Source organism: Apteryx mantelli, chromosome 7 (genome assembly GCF_036417845.1).
Source record: "Apteryx mantelli isolate bAptMan1 chromosome 7, bAptMan1.hap1, whole genome shotgun sequence".
Classification (NCBI taxonomy): Eukaryota; Metazoa; Chordata; class Aves; order Apterygiformes; family Apterygidae; genus Apteryx; species Apteryx mantelli.
In genome coordinates this window covers 7,893,613-7,912,845 of record NC_089984.1, presented here as the reverse complement: position 1 = coordinate 7,912,845, position 19,233 = coordinate 7,893,613, and the positions used below count along the sequence as shown (strand labels likewise).

Here is a 19,233-nt window from a genome sequence, read left to right as displayed (position 1 = left end):
TCTCAGATAACCTCTGAAGCCACTAAAGAATCTCCTCCAAAGTTGACTGCAAGACAATAGCTTAAAAATATTAAGTTTTACAATAATCTATGCAATATATTCCTCCTGGATTATACATGATCTGTGCCTGAGAAGTAACAAGTTCTGTTGGCTCATGCAACAGCAGCCAGATGACACACACTTGCAAAGACTAGCATGAGACATGCTGCATTTGGGTCAAGTGACAAACCACACAGCAGTAGAGAAAAGCTTAAAGAGCAAGCTGAGGATATCAGAGTAACAGTAAGGTACAGATCCAGGGGGAAGGCGTTCTAGTTGAAATGAGGCACTAGGAAGGTAGCTACCATTAACTCTTCATCTCACAAGAATGCTTGTTTAAAAGCTTGACCACTTACCTCAAAGCCAAAAAGCTCCCATTCAGGCACCCAGCTGAGGAGAAGGTTCCATCGATTTCACTGAAATTGTTCATATGAAATGTTATATCTTTTGTTTTCTTTTTACAAATTAGCATTTCTCATAAAGAACTGAATTTAATTCCTAATGAATTACATTTCACATAGAATGTAACTGTGATTTTAATATGACTAAAAAACATCAGATAAAACCTCCATTCAAGACTCAGTGAAGACTGTTCAAAACACAAGTATTAGTTTTTTTTCTCTCTGTGATCCTTTCCTTAATGAAATAGGAGCAATAAGGTTCAAGTTTCTGATTTTCCTTTACATCTACTATTATTTTCTGATGTGCAACCATACACATATCTTAATCCTGTATAGAATGGTGACCTAAACTGTGACAGAGATGACATAGAAGGATCTAAACTGCTTTAAAAGCACAACAATGAAAGCATAGCAAAAGCTCTGCATATAATAAAATCAGTAATTAAAGAGAGCTTTGCTATGTATGTTCAAATCCACACTAATGCAGAAATCATGCATGCAATTATGCAAGACTTCTTTCCTCAATAGTACTTACTTAGCTATCTCTGCAGGAAGTCTTCCAGATGGGAAAGTCAACAATCTCTGAATAAATGTTTCATTCACAGTCCAAATCTGCTTCAAAAAGTCAGGGTACCTGAAATCATCTGGTGGCACCATGTTCTAAATTTTAAAGAAAGCGTAAGGCATTAGGCACATAAATTTTACTTCCAGAAAAGCAACCCTGTGTTTAAGTTCTCGTTCTCTTTAACAATTTGCCTACCCGGACAATTACTGCGAAATAAACTCAGGGATAAATTTAATTTAATTAGCAGTTCTGCATTCACCATGAGAGCAGAGTAAGCTATCACACACTAAAACCACCCAGATTAGTGTGTCAGTTCACACCACAACTTACTTCATGGTAACCTTCCTAAACAGACAAGTACTTTTTTAGAATGTGAACACTAAACATGCATCAGACATGAGCACAGAATATCTCCTTCTCTTCTCCCTCATCACTATCAGCCATTTAGTTGAGGCTGCAAGCATGCCGAAAAGGAGCCATTCGATTTTTTGGACAGCTGCTCTCCTACCCCACTCCCTGCAGAGTCCTCTCAGGGGGAAAAAAAACTGTATCATGCTTCTCTGAACATTTACTGCATCATCTGATGAGCCGCTATTACATTTTGATGTACTGCTTATACTGAATGAATCCCAGCAAGGTCTCTAATAGAGAACAACAGACTGGAGGCAAGAAGTTCGTTTTGAGTAGGACTATTGGTTCAAAGAGAGGTGAAAAGCAGCACCAGGAATAAAGTTAAACTACTAAAGGGTGCCATATTTCCCTTGAGAGTGCAGTCTGACAACACAGCTGACAGCCTAATGACTAGCTGTTCCCAAAATCCATAATTCTGATCCCATTCTTCAGGATCAAAATGAGAAAACCTCTGGCTGCCTCCCTTGTGCCAGCAAGTGTCATTTAAGCTCAGGGTGATTCAGGGAGCTGAACTGCCCCAAAAACTAACTTGAGAAAACACAAACAGATTTTGGCTGTCTGAGACCCCTGATCTGGCAAGGACACACAAGTCCCAAGAGTACAGTACTCAAATAACTTTGAAAGAATTCGATACAAATTTCTAAACTAAGGAGTACTAAAGGGGACACTTTTGCAGCATCAAAGTTCATCTATTGCTAATACTTTTGTACAGAACAAAACACAGCAATTGCATTCACACAGTCTCCACTTCACTGAGTCAGTCAGAATATACTTAAGTGATTACGGAACTTGCATGAAAATCACATTAAAAGAAGTTTTAATACACATTTTGAGCCTATATTACTGTCAGTCATTTTTCCAATCTACATCCTATCAGCCAGCTTCTCTCAAGTACAGAAATAGTTTACCAAAACCCAACTAGAATTATTTTAAAAAAAGGCAAGCAAATTATTAGTGCTGTACAACCAGAAGAGGCTGTGGGAGCAAAGGCTTGCTACAAGCCTGACCTGTACTCAGTTTTTCTTGATAACAAACAAGTTATTAGGTTTCCCTAAAATCTCACTATTTTCTTTCTCATCCAAATTATTGTTTTCACCCTGCATCTTCAACTCTTGGTGCTTCGTTCATCAGCAAGGTCTCAAAACTGCTGACCTATATTAGAAATGGCCCCTATACAACCCAGCCGACTATCTTCATCTTGTTCTTTCTCCCAAACCACCCTCTAAGAGCATTTCCTTTTCATCACCCTCCCACCTTGCCACTTTTACTATCAAGTTTTCCTTCTAGACCTTTTTTCATACCAGAATTCAAACAAATCAATTCTTATCCTTTTAAAGAAAGTTATTGTCTTAAGACTAGCATTAACTGCCATCACAACAAACTGTCACCTCTCAATTTTTAGCAGAAAGTCAGCTCCATTTATTTCCTTATCACTACGGAATGCTATATCGGCTACGGAGCAGAAAAAACCACAGCTACAGCGAGGAGCTGCTGAAGAGGACTGGGCAGGAGGGAAGAGCTCTGACATGCAATCACCTTTTCCTTTAGGAAAGGAAAAGAAAACAAGGACATGCATTCATCACTCAGGAAAAAAAGCTTGTGCCAAAAAGCCTCAAGGGCTTACTGACCATTAACACACAATAACTGGATCCAGGTCCTCTGATTGCCAAACTGACTAACCCAAGTGTCTTATGCTTTCACACCCTTCTGACACCTTTACAATGTAGTTACATATCTTCAATATTAAGATCTTTTAAAATGCACTAAAATATGAAATTTAGCTTTGACAGACTTTGGAACCAAAGTATATTTTAATGTATTACCTGTGGATTAAAGTAGTGTGCAAAACTTTGGTCCCCACCAGAGAAAATTCTCTTTACACAGTAATATTCCTCACTGTCTGTAATAAGAGTAAAACACAGGCAACAGTGAAATCTTAAGTTTGAGAAACATTTGAGACACTGCAATCAATACACTCAATTAAGAAATGGTTCCTTTGTTACATAATCTGGCTGAAAGCAGATCTCTGCAATAGTTAAAACTATCTTTAACTGAGGGAAACATTAACAACTCTAGTGTCAGGTCTAGTGCTAACAAAGCACCTAACCCAACAGCACAAGTAAGTAATTTTAGTGAGCATTTCCCACAGCACAAATGGAATTTAGGAAATAGAACACAGTGAAAACAAACTGTTTAGAAGAAAGTTACTATAGCACAGATTTAATTTATACCTCAAGACTTGCAAAACACTTATAAAGGAACACAAATCCAAAAAGGAATTATGCCAGGTGTTCTTACCTGTGGTTAGTGGGTACTGATTACTGTAAGGAAGCCAGTTTCCTTTCACTGTGAAGGGACTTTTTCTATTACTTGTTGTTCCTGTACCTAATTGCCCATTACCTCCAAGTCCAAAAGAATATATTCTTCCAGATGAAGGAACAAATGCAGTAGTGTGCTGCCTAGGGCAAAAAAAATTCAGTAACAAAAACCTAAGCATCATAACATGCTTTGCACAGGCCAAACTAAGAATTTTGTTAGAACGCTATGTTAAAGGTGCTGCAGTATCAAATGCTCGATGCCTCCATAGGCAATGCACTGCCACTAGCAATACTGCCAATAGGCAAAACTCCATTTTCATGGAAAAGTTCAGAAAGCAAAGGGACCTTTAAGGCATCTCTGGACATTCAGAATTTTGAAGTTTCTACCAGCTGGGTTGCATCTCTTTTTTCCTTTCAACTCTAGATGCCCTCTCTCCTACTTGGGAAGGAGCAGTATAAAATTAATGCAGATTATCAAAAGGGAATGGATTCAACCAGTGTCAACCAACAACTAGAAAGACAGGTCTGCATACATAAATATTTTTTAATCCAAATAAAGTGTGCCCATCTCCTCAAAAATTATCTTGCCCTGATTTTGTCTTCTTAGAATGCAATTCTTTGGACAAGGACATTCTCATCTGTGTTGGAAATTTTTTCCATATTTCTTGGGTGCTATTATAATAAATACAATAAAACCCCATTTGGAACCAAAGTGAAGTACAGTATTACGGATACTTCCACAAAATAAAGTATGTAATTTTACACTTATCCTCAGTTAAGCACATGTACCTCCCCAAATGCACTTATTCTTTAATAGAATATGAGTACGTGACAGAAATAACCAGTACCTAATTATTCACATTTTCAGTTTAGAGAATCAGAGATCTCAAATGGTATAGCTTCCTTTAGTTCTTCTACTTAATGCTTTAAAAATACCAGTGAAACCTCTAAACATTGTTTGTTAGAGACTATACTATCTTCCCTTTCCCACTGCGGTTAGAATAAAGGCACTTCCTATTATAACAAATATAATGTTTTATACAAAACAAGTTATTTATACGATTCATAATGCTAGAACACAATACTTACCTTCCGCAAGTGATTTGTGTGACAACACTTCCCATAAGTTCAAAAACTTTCCTTGGGTTTATCTCATGGCTGGTAGAGTTATGACCCAACTGACCATAGCCTCCAGCTCCAAATGTAAAAACCCCACCTTCCTAAACAAATAAATTATTTGAATTAAAATGAGAGCACATCTCAGAACAAAAAAAAAAAACTTATCAGAACTAGGGGGTTTAACAAATCTCCTCGTCTGATAGTTTTGGAATTGTGGGGAAGGAAGGAATAAAAAAACACAGAAGGGGACCCTGACATATGTAAGGGTCACAAGTTAATTGCAGTTATGAAAATGTGGCACAGTTTTCAGGTATTACCTTATTTGTAAATCGTGTTCTTGTAAATTCCACATTATTATACAATAGTCCTGCCATTAACTTGTGTAATTAATAGATACTAATCCTCGTTTTTCCTCTTTTCCAGTTTTCTTGATGAACTATAATGGTATATAAACTCAGACTATTAAAACATGTACTTTAGCTTTTAAATTCTGAATATAAGTTTTAAAATAATTACCAAATAGGAAGTTGCCCTTCTCAGACAGATGATGCAGAGTATGACTGAAATAGTCAGCTTCATTATTTGAAAGCATAAGAAACCAGAAAAATTCAACACCGTTGTAAGGCAAGTCATTTTTTAAAAGTGTTTTTGATTAATTTATGAAAAAATTAACCAAAAACTCTAATGGAATAATGTTAAACCAGAAACATTTTTAAAAGTTGTACAACTTACCTTACAACAACTTTGAAACTTTCCATTTTCAAATGCTTTGCAACTGTAAAGCTGTTTCTTTCAGTCCTACTCTGCATCAGATTGGACCTCTGCTGGAAATCATCATTAAAATGGCAGCGTCCGCTGAGAAAAACCAACAGTCTCATTCACTGAATCAGGATAACAAACAGTGACAGGTATTTCTGAATTTCAGCAGGACTTGAAAAAATACACAATATTGTCCATAAGAGATAAATCGAGACCCCTCTATCATGAAAGGGAAAACGAACCCACACAAATGGGTAACACAAATAATTCATATAATTTACAGTAAATTCAGTATCTTAATCCACTCCATTAGCTTTAAAGCAAGTTTGAAGTTAACTTCTACACACTAAAAAGGGGCAAACATTTAGAATGCAAATTAACAATTGCTGCATTTTCTTTACATTCTATATTTCCCTAACTTTGCACAATACATCAGTATCAATTTCAGGATTGCGAAGTTGCAACATGTCTTTTTCAGGCAAAGCAAGAGACTATTTTATGACAAAAAAGCAACCGTTTTTGAACAGTCTTTTCCTTTTAAGTGTAGAAACTTAAACTCATCTAAGCAACAAAAGAATGGCCACATTGAGGCAGACCATATTCTTCAAACTAACTTTTAATTTGTTGCAAAGTAATAATCCAAACTAACATACTTAAAAAAAAGTACATTTTCCAGAAATATAGATTTTTTTCTTCAGAAATCAAACTGAAAAAAGATTGTCATTCATAACATTCTGAATCCAACAGATTCAGAAGTTAAACAGGTATTTAGTCACCTTTCTGAACGTTGATCAGAATTGTTTTCTACTGCTACTAAGTTCAAAGTATTTTTTTTAATTGATGCATTTAAGAGTGCTGAACAAAAGGAATCATCAAAGTATTAATACATACTGATATATACCTAAGTGCTGAAGTCTAATCCAAGTATCAAAACACTGGAAGGAAGGTACAGGAATCAATCACTGGAAGTCATATACATATTGTATTATCCACCACAAAATAAAGGTATTTTTGACTACTAGAAGCTTGACATGCACAGTCTTGCTGATGACTAGCGTAAGAACGAGCCCTTGCATTACACATTCTATGTTGCTTCTAAAATTTTCCAAACCTTAAACAAGTCTGCAAATGATGCATTTAGCCAACAGTTACATATAGGGCAACTTTACAGATTTCAGCTCTCCAGCTATTTTGATTCCTGTGTTGCTGTAAGAGCATGTCACACTGACACAGAATACATGCTTTTTTTCCAAATCAGCCCTGAAATAATAGCCAGCCTTTGATGGAACCCCATACTGCAAGTACTTTATAATACTTACCGGTGGATAATGTAAATCTTCAATACCTTCTATTGGCTTGCCAATAGTACATAAGCAGAAATTGCAGTTCCATAAGAAAACCCTAAACAGTGCCCACCCCCCCCACCCGCAAATAGCGGCATGTAATCTAGATTCAAAATCAACTTGGTCTGGTCAATAACAAAAGTAACAATAATAGAGGCATTACATTCAGAATACAGCTAATATCTTTAACAGACACTAATGTAAATTTCAATACCTGCACAATTTTAATAATGCAACATGCACTGTCATATAAGCAACGCTAGATCTGGTATACTTAACTTTACCAAATCTGAAAAAAATCTAGAACTACCATGAGATTCCTTGTATTTGTTAAGTTTTTCAAATACTTAACCATTCTTCCAACATTGCCACAATTTCATCCACTACACACTGAAGAAATTAGACATGGAATTTAGAATGTTTTTAGGAGCAAATGCTACTTGAATAGTAAATAATAAACAAAATCAAGGCATAAACATATCTTTAAATATTATACCTTTGTAAGAGCAGCAGTATGATCTTCTCCACAACATATATGAACAACTTTCTGAGTTCTCAATGACTTCAGCAGTGTAGGAACATATCTGTCTGAAAGGTTTAATACAGGAGTAGATTGCTTATTTTGAAAATAAAAATCAGAAAACAAGTAATTTTATGCCCATTACACTAATCTCGTTCCAATCAAACAAAAATTTTAAATTTGTTAAAATAATGCAATCACAGTGACTGAGTGTCTTTGGGATGGAAGTTATTACAGAAAAACAAAGATACTACTATACTGAAATATTTTGTAGCAAGCAGACTTCATTTTCACTAGCATATGTTTGCACGTCAGTGTGTAAATCATGAAACATACAACAGTACATCAGAACTGCCACTGGCCATGAGAAAAGGAAACAAATGACAGATCTTTTGAGTGATGTACTTCATGTTTTTCAGTTCTTCAGGAGTTGATATTAGCTGGTCATAATTCAATATTACTAAACCTGTAATAGAAAGGAACACTGACTAATGAAGAGGCACACAACTTCCCTTCAGCTGCCAGAACAAATCAACGTTGTGATCCAGTTGCATAACAGAAATCTTATAATTATTAATGCTAATGTCTCTAAATTTGTCAGGGCACACAAAGACACTTGGAAGAGAAGCTCTCCAGACAAAAAAGGGAATTTTATTGAGAAGTGATGCTGTATAAAAATTGGGATCAGACCTATCCCAAAGAGAAGCAACTGAAGTTCCCATGAAAGCTTGCTTTCTGAAAAGTACATATGCTTTTCCTATCATGAGAGTGTGATCAGATTTAAAGCATTATTTCAGATACACATTTTAACTGCACTGCATTATCCTTTTTATAAAGGGCATAGAGAACAAAGAACCAATGAGAAAACTTTAATCCATAAAACTAGCTACAGATTATTCTATATTAAATTGTGCATTGCAAAAATATGACAGCATATACTCTCATCTTGGAGCTCTGCCCTGATAGTGGGCATACAACTGGGAAATCTAACTAATAAAGAAACAAAGTTCAATCTAGCCTAACTACTTGTTTTGAAATTGTTAATGTGTTACCAGTACCCTAAGAGAGGAAATTTTGGAAATGGTTAGCTGAAATTCATAAATGGTTATTAAAAGTCATCTGAGGAGGGAAAATAAAGGCAGTAATAAACAATGAGATTCCCTTAAATGCGTCTACTGAACAACTAAATAGCTTTGGTAATTACTGTTTTTGTCATGCAATTTAATCTACCCAAAATTTAGTTCAGGTTGTAACTATTACACAGCATCTTAATCCGATCCAGTTCAGGAAGTCAAAGTTACAGAAAAATCTAGGACTGGAAAAGAAAACAAATCCTGCAGGCTAGAATTTCAATATAACACTGTCAGAATTTTCATTACATGCATTTCATTCATTAAATGCATCTTTCTTGTACAAGAATCACATGACGTTGACACTCTCAAACCATGTTCAACAAAGGCTTGTTTTGTCTGCTCCTTTTCTAGGAATATTGCTATAATTCAGATTCACAAACGGAGACCTTCAGCATGAACTATTTTACTGAAGCAATGATTACTTACCATTATCATCATTAAGACCCAACTGTCCAAATTTGTTGCGTCCCCATCCAAAAATGGCTCCAGAAAGAGTTAGTACAAAACTATGAGCTCCTCCTGCTGCAATCTGTGCAAAAGGGATTCCCAGCAGAGACTTAATTACATGTGGCGATGTTTGCTTTTTATATTCATAACCTAAACCCAGCTGGCCATATTTATTTTGTCCCCAGGAAAACACTTCACTTCCTGTTTAAAGAAAAAAAAGAAATATAGTCAATTTAATCATACAAAATTTACTTGCTTTAAGAAAAACTAAAAGCAAAAGTCAGACAGCTACATACGCCACCTCAACTATTTTTCAGTTTGAAAATGCATACTGAACAGATCCATTCATTTTCAAAGCTAAACCTTCTACTGTAATTTGCAGACATTCAACCAAAAAGTTTAAGCAGACTGAAAGTACTTAAAACAAGTTCAAAACCTTCAAGACTATTCTTAACATTCCTGTATCAACAGTGCCAGCTAAATGGCATTTGGTTATTATGAAGCAAGACTCTGATCCACTGAGAGTTCTACTAGTACACATATTGTTCTGCAGAAAATGTGCTGAAGCTGCACATTGGACATGAAAAGTTTCCAATTTCCAAGCACTGAAGTGTTTATTCATTCACATGTTTAAGTTTCATATACATTTTAAGTGCAGCATATTTTAAACTTTTAAGTATTGCATTAAAGATATGATCAATGAAGTTCAACGTTTATAAAGGCACTGGATGGATTATAAAGAAAATATATTAAAGAATCACAGATCAGAAAGCTATTTATATTAAGAAGACTTTCAGAGGTAAAAGCTCTACAGAACAACTAATGTTTTGCCAAGGTATTTACTATCCTAAAAATGAATACCTAATCACAAAGATATTTTGCTTTTATTGACGCTGACGTGATGAGTTTCAGACAATAACTTTATCTGTGTCTTCTATCTCCGTTTTTCCAATAAAAATTTTATCAAGAAGGAAAACAAGGAAGCTCATCCCCTGGGGTACAGGCTACCTAGATTCTTTTGTAGAAAAGGTGAAAATTAAAAAAAAAAAAAAAAAACTTAACAGCAAAGATTCTATGCCAGTCATACTTATAATCACATGAACTAATCTGTCTGATCAATATTCCATATGCAGATCCAAAATACTGTGAAGTCTCCTCTGAAACTGCCCAATTCAAATAAGGTCAGACCATCTTCCTTCCTCTGCAGGGCTGTTTTTTCAAAGCCATGACTGTGGCTGACCTTGTTATATTTCAAGTATTAGGTTATTAGGTTCTGGACAGGTTCTTTTAAAACCATACAAAAAAAAAAAAAAAAAAAAGGACAAGGCATCTGAAGAACAGAAACAGAGTTGCAAATCCATGAACTGGAAATAGCACTCTTAAGCGATGCTGTACTTGAAGCTTGTGACTATTTAAAAACACTAAGTGAATTCTGAATGATAAGCTACTACTAAATTCTTGCACCTTTGACCAGTCAAACAGTAATACAGCACTATTTTGTTACTTCCCACATTGCATTTGTGATCTTAATCCAGACAAAGGGTTATTTTTAAATCTCAGTCTACGTATCATGTAAACAAAGGAATTCCACTAGGTTTAGTGGGCAAGGACACCTGTGAATACAGAATGCCACAGAAAACACTCATTTCATGCCTATGAAAAGTTATGTACAGAATCAAGGCACATGTGGTCAGTATAAACTACTAAAAATAAACAAACAAATAAAAATGGTAGCAGTTCTGCAGCCATTTCTTTCAAATGGAAATTTTGGCCACAGCTCAATTTATTTTGTCATGATGAAACAAACAAGCAGTAAATTTAAATTTATGTTCATCTTAACTTCTTGATAGCTATATTAATTAGACATGCAAAACTTTGACATGAATGAAGCTAATTAAGTATGTTCTCAATGCCCCAGAAAATTTTTAAAGACAGAAGTTTTATAGAAGCACCAACAAAACAGAGGCTTTGCAATAGAAAAGTTGACGAGGAAGTCAATGCCCGCAAGCCTCGGTAACTTCAATTACAGGGTAAACTAGAAGACTAGTGACAAAGAAGCAGGCTAGCAGGATGAAAAGAGGTGGGATGAGAAAAATGAGAGAAGCAACAACGAATTTAAAAGGAAATTACAGAACAGCAAGACAATAAAAATCAAAAAAGCATAGAAAAAAGCAGAACAATTAACATTAACACACTCCATTTTTCTAGTAGGAAAACGGAGTTTGTACATTTATTTTTTCAATAGAAGTATTCACCATTAAATCACGCTTTCACTACCAATGTGAAATCCCATCTGTGGTAAGCGGTAGCATGTTTTAAAAGACATTTCCTTTAAAGATAAATAAATAAATACTGAAACCTTTAAAACTACAGAGCAAGAGATTACACAACAGTTCAGAAAAATCTGGCTTACCTTTCGAGAGCGCAAGTGAGTGATAATAACCACAAGCAACTTGCACAATTTGGATCTCTGATAAGCTTTTAATATTTCTATTGGGGTAAGAAAACAGAAAGAATTAAGCTACTAGGTCATGGTATGAAATATAGTCACATGAGAGGATAACAAAAAAGTGAAGCCTTTTCACTGAAGTACGTATGAAAGTAATTTAAATATTCTAATTTAAATTAAAAGCTATTTAGTAAAGTTACAAGTCTTAAGTCAAGCTTCTTTGCTAGCTCCTCTGAAGAATAGGTTCTGCCTTATTTTTAAATTAATGAAGTCAGTAAGTGACCATTATGAAGAATTAGGGAGAACTGTCTGCTTTGGAGACACTAGGAAGGAGATGTCTCACAGCTGAATGGAGAGAATGAACACTGAAAGCAAGAATCAGAAGACAATTACTTTCTAGTCTTCAGGGGGAAAAAAGGTTTTTAGTGTATTACTCTTTTTCACATTGATATTAGATATAAAAACTGAATCACATTCCGTTCAATTTGAACGATCAAAAAAATTTTTTTTCTTTCCACTAACATTAATCTCAATGAAACCAAAACTTCAGCTTGCAGAGCTAGTAGCCAGCATTGTTCAAGTTCACAATTTCATCAGGAAGTTGAAAATATTTGCAAAGGTGCATGAAACCAATATACAACATGATAGTATACTGTCAGCTTTTGATGAGAAAAACAGGAGTCTGTAAAAGCCATGTAAAAGGCTTTTAATTTTGATATACATAAAGGAGCTCTATTTTAGTTATACATTATTCACATTTATACATCTGTCACATATAGCCTTGGTCAAGTTACAAATGACTACTGTTCTGAGGAACTATTACTTTTCTACGTAAAAATAATAAGAAAATTAGAAAAGAAAACCTCTAGCCTGCAAAGATATAAATTTACTGATATGGACAGTTCTACTGATTTCAGTGAACCCATTCATCACAGTAAAAATGTATGCTTGCGGGCCTTCAGTTTGCTGGAATGCTTACAGCATAGTGCAAATACTACACCAGATAAAATTCTTTGGAGCTGTAAAGCAAGTTTGTTTATTATACAGTTTCAGAACTAGGAGACGTATTATTCGATCACAGCTAAAAAACCTCAGGGTGAAAACTACAGTTGAAAGATCAGATAGCAAATGGCCTTCTTCAAATGTAACCCCATAACTGGTTATGAAAGTTTAACATTCTGCTTCTCTAACTCCTAAATGGCAGTTTTTGATCCCCATTTATATTCTTAAAATACTCATACTACTTCTCCCACATAATTTCCATCCTTAGGAGACTACTATTAAAAAAACAGAACAACCAAACCTACACCACACTTCTCAAATAAGCTACTTTTGAGAAAGAAAATAAACAGGCCACAGCATTCAAGTGCCATAGCTAAAATACACTTTCTAATGTTTGTTTTTAATTATAACACCAGAATAGCTTGGCCAACGTGATTTAAGTACATTTTTTCAAACACAGTAACTTTATTATAAACTTATTTTTTAACCTGGGCACTCTGATGCACTCCTCTGTTCCAGGCAAGCCAAGCTGTCCATCAGTAGCCAGACCCCAAGCATATACCTGACCCTTGTCATTCAGTGCAAGCGTGTGAGCTTCTCCACAAGATACAGCTACAATATTTTGAGCATCCAGTGCACCAACATGCTCTACAAAAAAAAAAAAAAAGTTAATCTAAAAAAAAAAAGCTTGATAGTAATGAGCAGATTTTGCTCATTACAGCTTATAGACATTTGTCTACTAAGGTATAAAATGAAATCACACAAATAAGCCTAGAAGCCTGCCAAAACATCATACAGCTAAAATTATCAGCATGCTATCCCAGGAGAAGTAGATTAAATTTGATGCACCAAAGTAATCCAACAACTTGATCTAGAGTTAACTTAATGCACCAATATAAAGAAATGCACAAAAACTGCAGTTTGATCATAATGGTTTCTTCTAACCTTGACACCTGAAAATGAGTGCATAAACTCAATTAACATTAAGGTCAAATAGATTATTATCAAATGTCTACACGTGTAGACATTACGTAAGAGGAAAACATTGCACCACAGTGACTTAAATTCACCTATTCATTATTAAAAAAACCCTGCAAAACAAAGCAGGGCAAGTTAAAGACTAAAGCCATCGATCTTGCAATGAACTACACAATGTCCTCTTTACGATGCAAAATGCTGTAGAAACCAATCTTAAAGCGTAAATTTTCTAGGCATGCAATGCATACCTCTGCAAAGCAAATACTACAGTACTGTGATTTCTCCCAGTAGTCTGCATCAATACCTTTAAATTTATTTGGATGCACTCAAGCTTTGTATACATGCTTATGACTTGTGATCAGAAGTCAAACATTTTCACTTCAGTGACAGTAAAGGGGAAAATATCAGAGCCTGTTATTAAGCCTGGAATTTTCAAAGTCCTCTTAAATAAGTGCCTGCTTGGACATTTTATGCCCAGTTTTCAAATACGTCAAATTCTGTTCCAGCTTAAGAACCGCACACCGCTGAAAAAGCCTGCATATCATCAATGTAACACAGACTGTAAACAAAGCCTAACATAGTCTAAGTCAGTTTCAAAACAGTAGCCAACAGTATCACAACATGCAGACAACCAGTTTCCAAAAGAAAATAACAAAAGCAGCAAGCATATTCATTTTGCTAACAGCTGGTCTGATTAAAGAGGTTACCAGCCCACTTCAGCCCATTAGTCTCCATAGCTCTGTCAGTGAAAGAGGTCAGGTAAACGCTCTTCAGTTCAGGCAACATCATGCAGATTAGCTCCGACTGTCTTCACTGCCTGTTAAACCAGCTGGGCTGACTTTGCCTAATACAGATTAAGGAGCATTCGCACAATCCCTATGGCCTGCAGAGCTCTGTCTGTGGGGAGGAATGAGGTGAGGCACAGCTGACCAGCACCACTGGTGACACTGAGCTGGCAAAGACAAGCAGGTAGTGACAAAAGCATCTTTAGTTATCACCAATACATCCAAAAGAGAGCATCTGTCTATTTCTAAAGACATTGAACCTCTTAGGACTGCCCAATGAAAGTAATCCCAGTGTTCCTACTTCACACTCAACAATATTGTCAGTAACCTCTGGATAGAAGAAAAATTAGAGAGGACGACACTATAATCCTCATAACTGTTGTGTCTGAGCATGTTAAAAAACATATTTATAGGAACTACTTGTCCATTACATGGGAAAACTCAGATAAAGCTCAGACAAGCCTGCCATAAAACAAAACAAAAAAATTAAGTCAGATTCTCTATGGTAATTTTTAGATTTAAAAAAAAAATAATTCAGCATCATTGTCAAAGTGGGTTACAAGTATTCAGAATTTATTATGAGTTAGTCCAACAAGTTGAGTCTCTATTTATGTTCATGAAGCAGATGTTTACGCAAGATTAAAGTTTATCACTTTTAATATCCATTTACTGTTTCCTGATAAAAGTCAAGATTAGTTTTAAAAGTTACATATCAACTATGCAAGAAAAATCTTTACTTGGCACCAAAACTGAAACTCTGAATAAAGAACTATTAAATTATTACATACTAGAGGAGTAGTAACTGCTTGAAAAAGGCATTATTTCAATTTGAATGTTTGTATCTATTGTTGTACCAAGTAGCTTGCAAAATTGCTGTAAGAGATATTAGAATAAACTCTTACTAAGCCTTTTTGGTTTGCTTTCATTATGCTGTAAGTACTGCCAGAAGCACCGTTCCATATCTCTCAGTAGCATGCAGATATGACTCACATGCACCGCTCTGAAGGGAGCCCATGTGCACACTCCTCTGCAGTCCCTACAAGATGTTTACCAACTCCTGATACAGAACGGTACTAGCAGCAAGCAGGAATATGCACATAACATAGATAAGGAAGAAAAAAGACCAAAGAAGTTGTATACTGCATCCTTCAGGCTTATCCAAATACTATTCCTATAATAGTGTATAGGCTGAAATGTCTTTTATCAAAAGTTTTCAATTCTTTAAAAGAAAAAAAAGAGAGAAAATTAAGAATGTTGCTTTAATCAGACTTGCTCCACATCACACATTGGACAGTTAAAAAACACATGGCACATTTCCCAACTATGGTATACCAAATAATAATTTCTACCATCTTCCAATAGCCAAATACATAATAGAATACAATAGTAGCCCATGTACTGAAGCAAATCACCTTCCCTCAGGATTAAAAACAGCCAATGATCCCCACAGTCTTGGATAAAGTGATTCCACACTGGAAACAAAAAAAATAGCGGCACTGTCCAGCTGCATGGTGAGCAAAAATTTGGGGACACGGACGTTTCACAGTTGGCTGTTTCCAACTGTCACAAGATGTGATCCAAGCAACGGAATGCTTTTCAAGTAGAAATATGCCCATTCTTGGAAGAACTACTGTGCATACAATTCAGCACATGCACAAACTGCCACTGTTTGTAGCATAACAAAGTGAAAGATGCATACAAACATATACACACACACTCCACAGGTCAATACTCCTAAACTTACCGGGTCTTTTCCTGGCTTTTTCATGCCCTAGTTGTCCTAGATCATTGCATCCACATGTATAAACAGTCCCATCATCCAGGACAAAAACAGTATGTCTGAGTCCACATCCCACATCTCGGATCCTTTTATTTAAGAAAAAAACACTTTTTCGGGGTTCTAAAACAATCTCTTCATCAATTCCACCCAATCCAAGCTGTCCAAAAGATGCGTTTCCCCAGCACAACATGTTTATGCTTCTCTTGATCAGAGATCGTCCAGCTTCACTTTTCTAAAACTTCCTTTCTGCGTAGCTGTTCAAGGAAAGAAAAATGTACAATTTTTCAGTATTGTTTATAAAGTCCGTTATCTCCTATATAGCATGTCATCCACACATTTCATTTTCTATATATCAAGACCTGAAATATTGAAAGATTTTAAAAAGTCTAATTTACCTTCTCAGACAGTATTTACATGAATTCTGAAGTAAGATGCTTTCTTTCCCATTTCATGTACAATTTTTTAAATGTACAGGTCCTCAGTTTTACACGTTTCAAAATTTTAAGTGTAATTATCTTCATAGAACTTCCTTAATCCCCAATTCAGAACCATACAAATGGCAATCGCAACCAACTCTACCCAGTGCAAATGGCTTCAAATGCCTTTTAACGAGACAGTGCAACCTGGAGCATGGAAAAGCCGAAAGCACTATGAGTGGCTTCCAGAAGATCCCCCAAAACAGCACTTGACTCACAGCTTGGAAGAAATTGGTCAGTCCTGATCAAACCAGTTACGCAACACAAAGAATAAAATGATGTGTCACTCATTATATCCAAACAAGTATGAGTCAACCGAACTTTCAATTAAAAATAAATAGACAGACAGCTGCAACACAGGCCCCCATCTGCACTACTATCAACACAGACTACAGCTTCATAGATACTTCTGCAGTAACATGACATACGCAAACTCATCCATGCAAATCCTGCTTCGTAATGCCTAGATCACACCTTATCAGTATTTGTGCCGACAGACTTTGTACCTACTTGGAGAGGATACAAAGCTATGCTTCTTTTTCATTGTCAGTATTCAGTATTACAGAGAATTTGTGATGATATTCTCAACATTACTTACACTACATTTCCATAACAAGCAATTTCCCCGTATTTTCAGAGCAATTCAAGAATCAGTGCAACACAACATAAAATTTCTGCTAATTTTCAGTGATCATTATAATTAAGAAAGCATGAATAATGGAATGTAGAGTAAAATGCACTACAAATACTGCTAATGCATTCAGTCTTACCTTCTGAAGGGTCATGACGTATGAGAGTTACACAGATACAAAAGCGCTCATAGGAATCTGACAGCAGATACCACTGAAGTGTTATAAAACACTGAAGAATGGCAAAATTTTTGCCAGCACAACAGGATGAACTATTTTTCTTTGCAGAAGCCTATTTGCAGTAAACAAGATGTCTGTTTTCATGATCTCATGCAAAGAAACAGCCAAACAGCTTAAAATATATTGCATTTAGTTTACTTATCTCAGGACATGATGCATGATCAAATACTTCTCTAGCTATTACTAGGTATATCCTACCACATTCAGATGGGGACATTAAAACGAAGACGCCTTTGGTTAAGGCACAGCTATGTAACAGCAACCTTCACGCATCCGTAACAGTGACAGCAATGCAAGCTTCAACCTGCAACACAAGAAGTTAGAAAAGACTTATGATTACAGTGCTTCCAGATTTCCACAGTTGAGATCTAACTCCAGGTGGGGAAAAAAAGAAAGGGACGTCTCTTTTCTAAAGGAACACATGTATTTTTTCCCCACAGAAGTTTGTTTTGTTTTGTTGTTTTTGTCAAAGTCAGCATCCAAGGAAGTTTCGTACTTTGATCTCAAATCCAGGCAGTATTTTTCCCTTGTCATGAAAGCTACCTCACGCTGTCAGCTGTGGGATACTACTACGCGTGACGTCAAAGCCTGTCCAAGGCCGACACCAAACAGCGGAGAGAAAGGAAACCGCCCAACTCCCTTCCCACCGGGACAGGGCGAGTAACGGGGCCAAGGAAGAGTCTGGATGCTTCCCGTGCGCTGGAGCACACCGTGTGAGGGCACTGCCGGCGCGCGCCGACGCGAGCCCACGCTGCGCCTCCCGCTCCCGCCCGGTGCCGCCGCCGCCGCCGAGCGGGACGCCGCCCGCAGCCGCGGCCCCGGCGCGGGGGAGCGGCCCCGGCAGCGAGCCGCCGCGCTGGGGCCCCTGCCCGCTCAGGCGGGGCGGCGCCGCAGAGAGCCGCAGCCGCCGAGCGGCGCCTCCCGTAACGGTCCTAGCGGCCAACCGCCCCGCACCTGCCCCGCCGCCGCCGCCGCCCCCGGGGCCCGCCGCGCCGCGCCGCACCCACCCTCCCCCTCTCCCCACGGCGTGGCTCCGGCGGACCGAGCGCGGGCCCGGCCGCCCTCCCGCGCGGCTGAAGGGCGGTGGCGGCGGCCGGCTCCGCAGAGGGGCAGGCGGCCCCCGGCGGCCCCCGCCCGCCTCACGAGCGGCGCGTCACAACCCGGCGGAACTCACCGGGCGGCGGCTCCGCTCCGCTCCGCGCCCCGGCCCGGCCCAGTTCAGTCCAGTCCAGTCCGACCCAGCCCGGCGCAGTCCGGTCCAGCCCTGCCCGGTCCAGCCTGGCGCAGCCGCCGCAGGCGCTCGCCGGCCAGCGCGCGAGGGCGAGCGGCGCCCACCCCGCAGCTGTGACAGGGCCCGGCCGCGCTGCTGCGCACGCGCGCGCCCCGCCCGCTCCACTTCCTCCCGCCCCGGCCTCGTGCTGCGGGGCGGCGGCGCGGCGTGACGTCACGGGGCCAAGCGCCGGGTGGTGCGCAGCAGCCACGCCTGCCCCGCCCCGCCGCCGGAGGAGGAGAAGGGGCGCGCGGCGGCCGCGGCGGCCGTTTAACGGCCCGCGCGAGCCGTTGGCGGCGCGGGGAGGGCGTCCCGGCCCGGTGCCCCCGGCAGCGAGGCCCCCCGAGGCGGGCAGCGTTCCCGGGGGAAGGCCAGGTGGTGAATAAAGAGCATGAGTAACCGCGTGACTCAAGTAATTGCTATTTGCCTATGGAGAGGCTAAGCTGAGAAATTCACAACCGACAGGGAGAAGTGAGCACGAGAGGAGACACGACGGAATAATACGGTTGCTGAGAAAACTGCATCTCCCCAGGGTTTGGGGAAAAAAGTACAGCAAAACTGAGGAAAAA

General features: G+C 38.3%; 1 protein-coding gene across 5 annotated transcripts in view; it reads right to left on the bottom strand.

The window, feature by feature from the left end:
* HERC4 (HECT and RLD domain containing E3 ubiquitin protein ligase 4) overlaps nucleotides 1-18,746 on the bottom strand; it is a 37,660-nt gene extending 18,914 nt beyond the window's left edge. For 3 of the 5 annotated variants that reach the window (XM_067299761.1, XM_067299765.1, XM_067299764.1), the window contains exons 1-12: nucleotides 18,569-18,746; nucleotides 17,593-17,698; nucleotides 16,014-16,303; nucleotides 12,995-13,154; nucleotides 11,469-11,545; nucleotides 9,035-9,256; nucleotides 7,452-7,543; nucleotides 4,824-4,954; nucleotides 3,715-3,875; nucleotides 3,240-3,316; nucleotides 976-1,100; nucleotides 396-455 (exon numbers count right to left, since the gene is read on the bottom strand). In XM_067299761.1, coding sequence (XP_067155862.1) covers nucleotides 396-455; nucleotides 976-1,100; nucleotides 3,240-3,316; nucleotides 3,715-3,875; nucleotides 4,824-4,954; nucleotides 7,452-7,543; nucleotides 9,035-9,256; nucleotides 11,469-11,545; nucleotides 12,995-13,154; nucleotides 16,014-16,239 — 1,331 coding nt within the window. In that variant the 5' untranslated portion in view covers nucleotides 16,240-16,303; nucleotides 17,593-17,698; nucleotides 18,569-18,746. The other 2 variants (XM_067299763.1, XM_067299762.1) reach the window with 2 other exon arrangements.
* Between the last annotated feature and the right edge of the window lie 487 nt (nucleotides 18,747-19,233).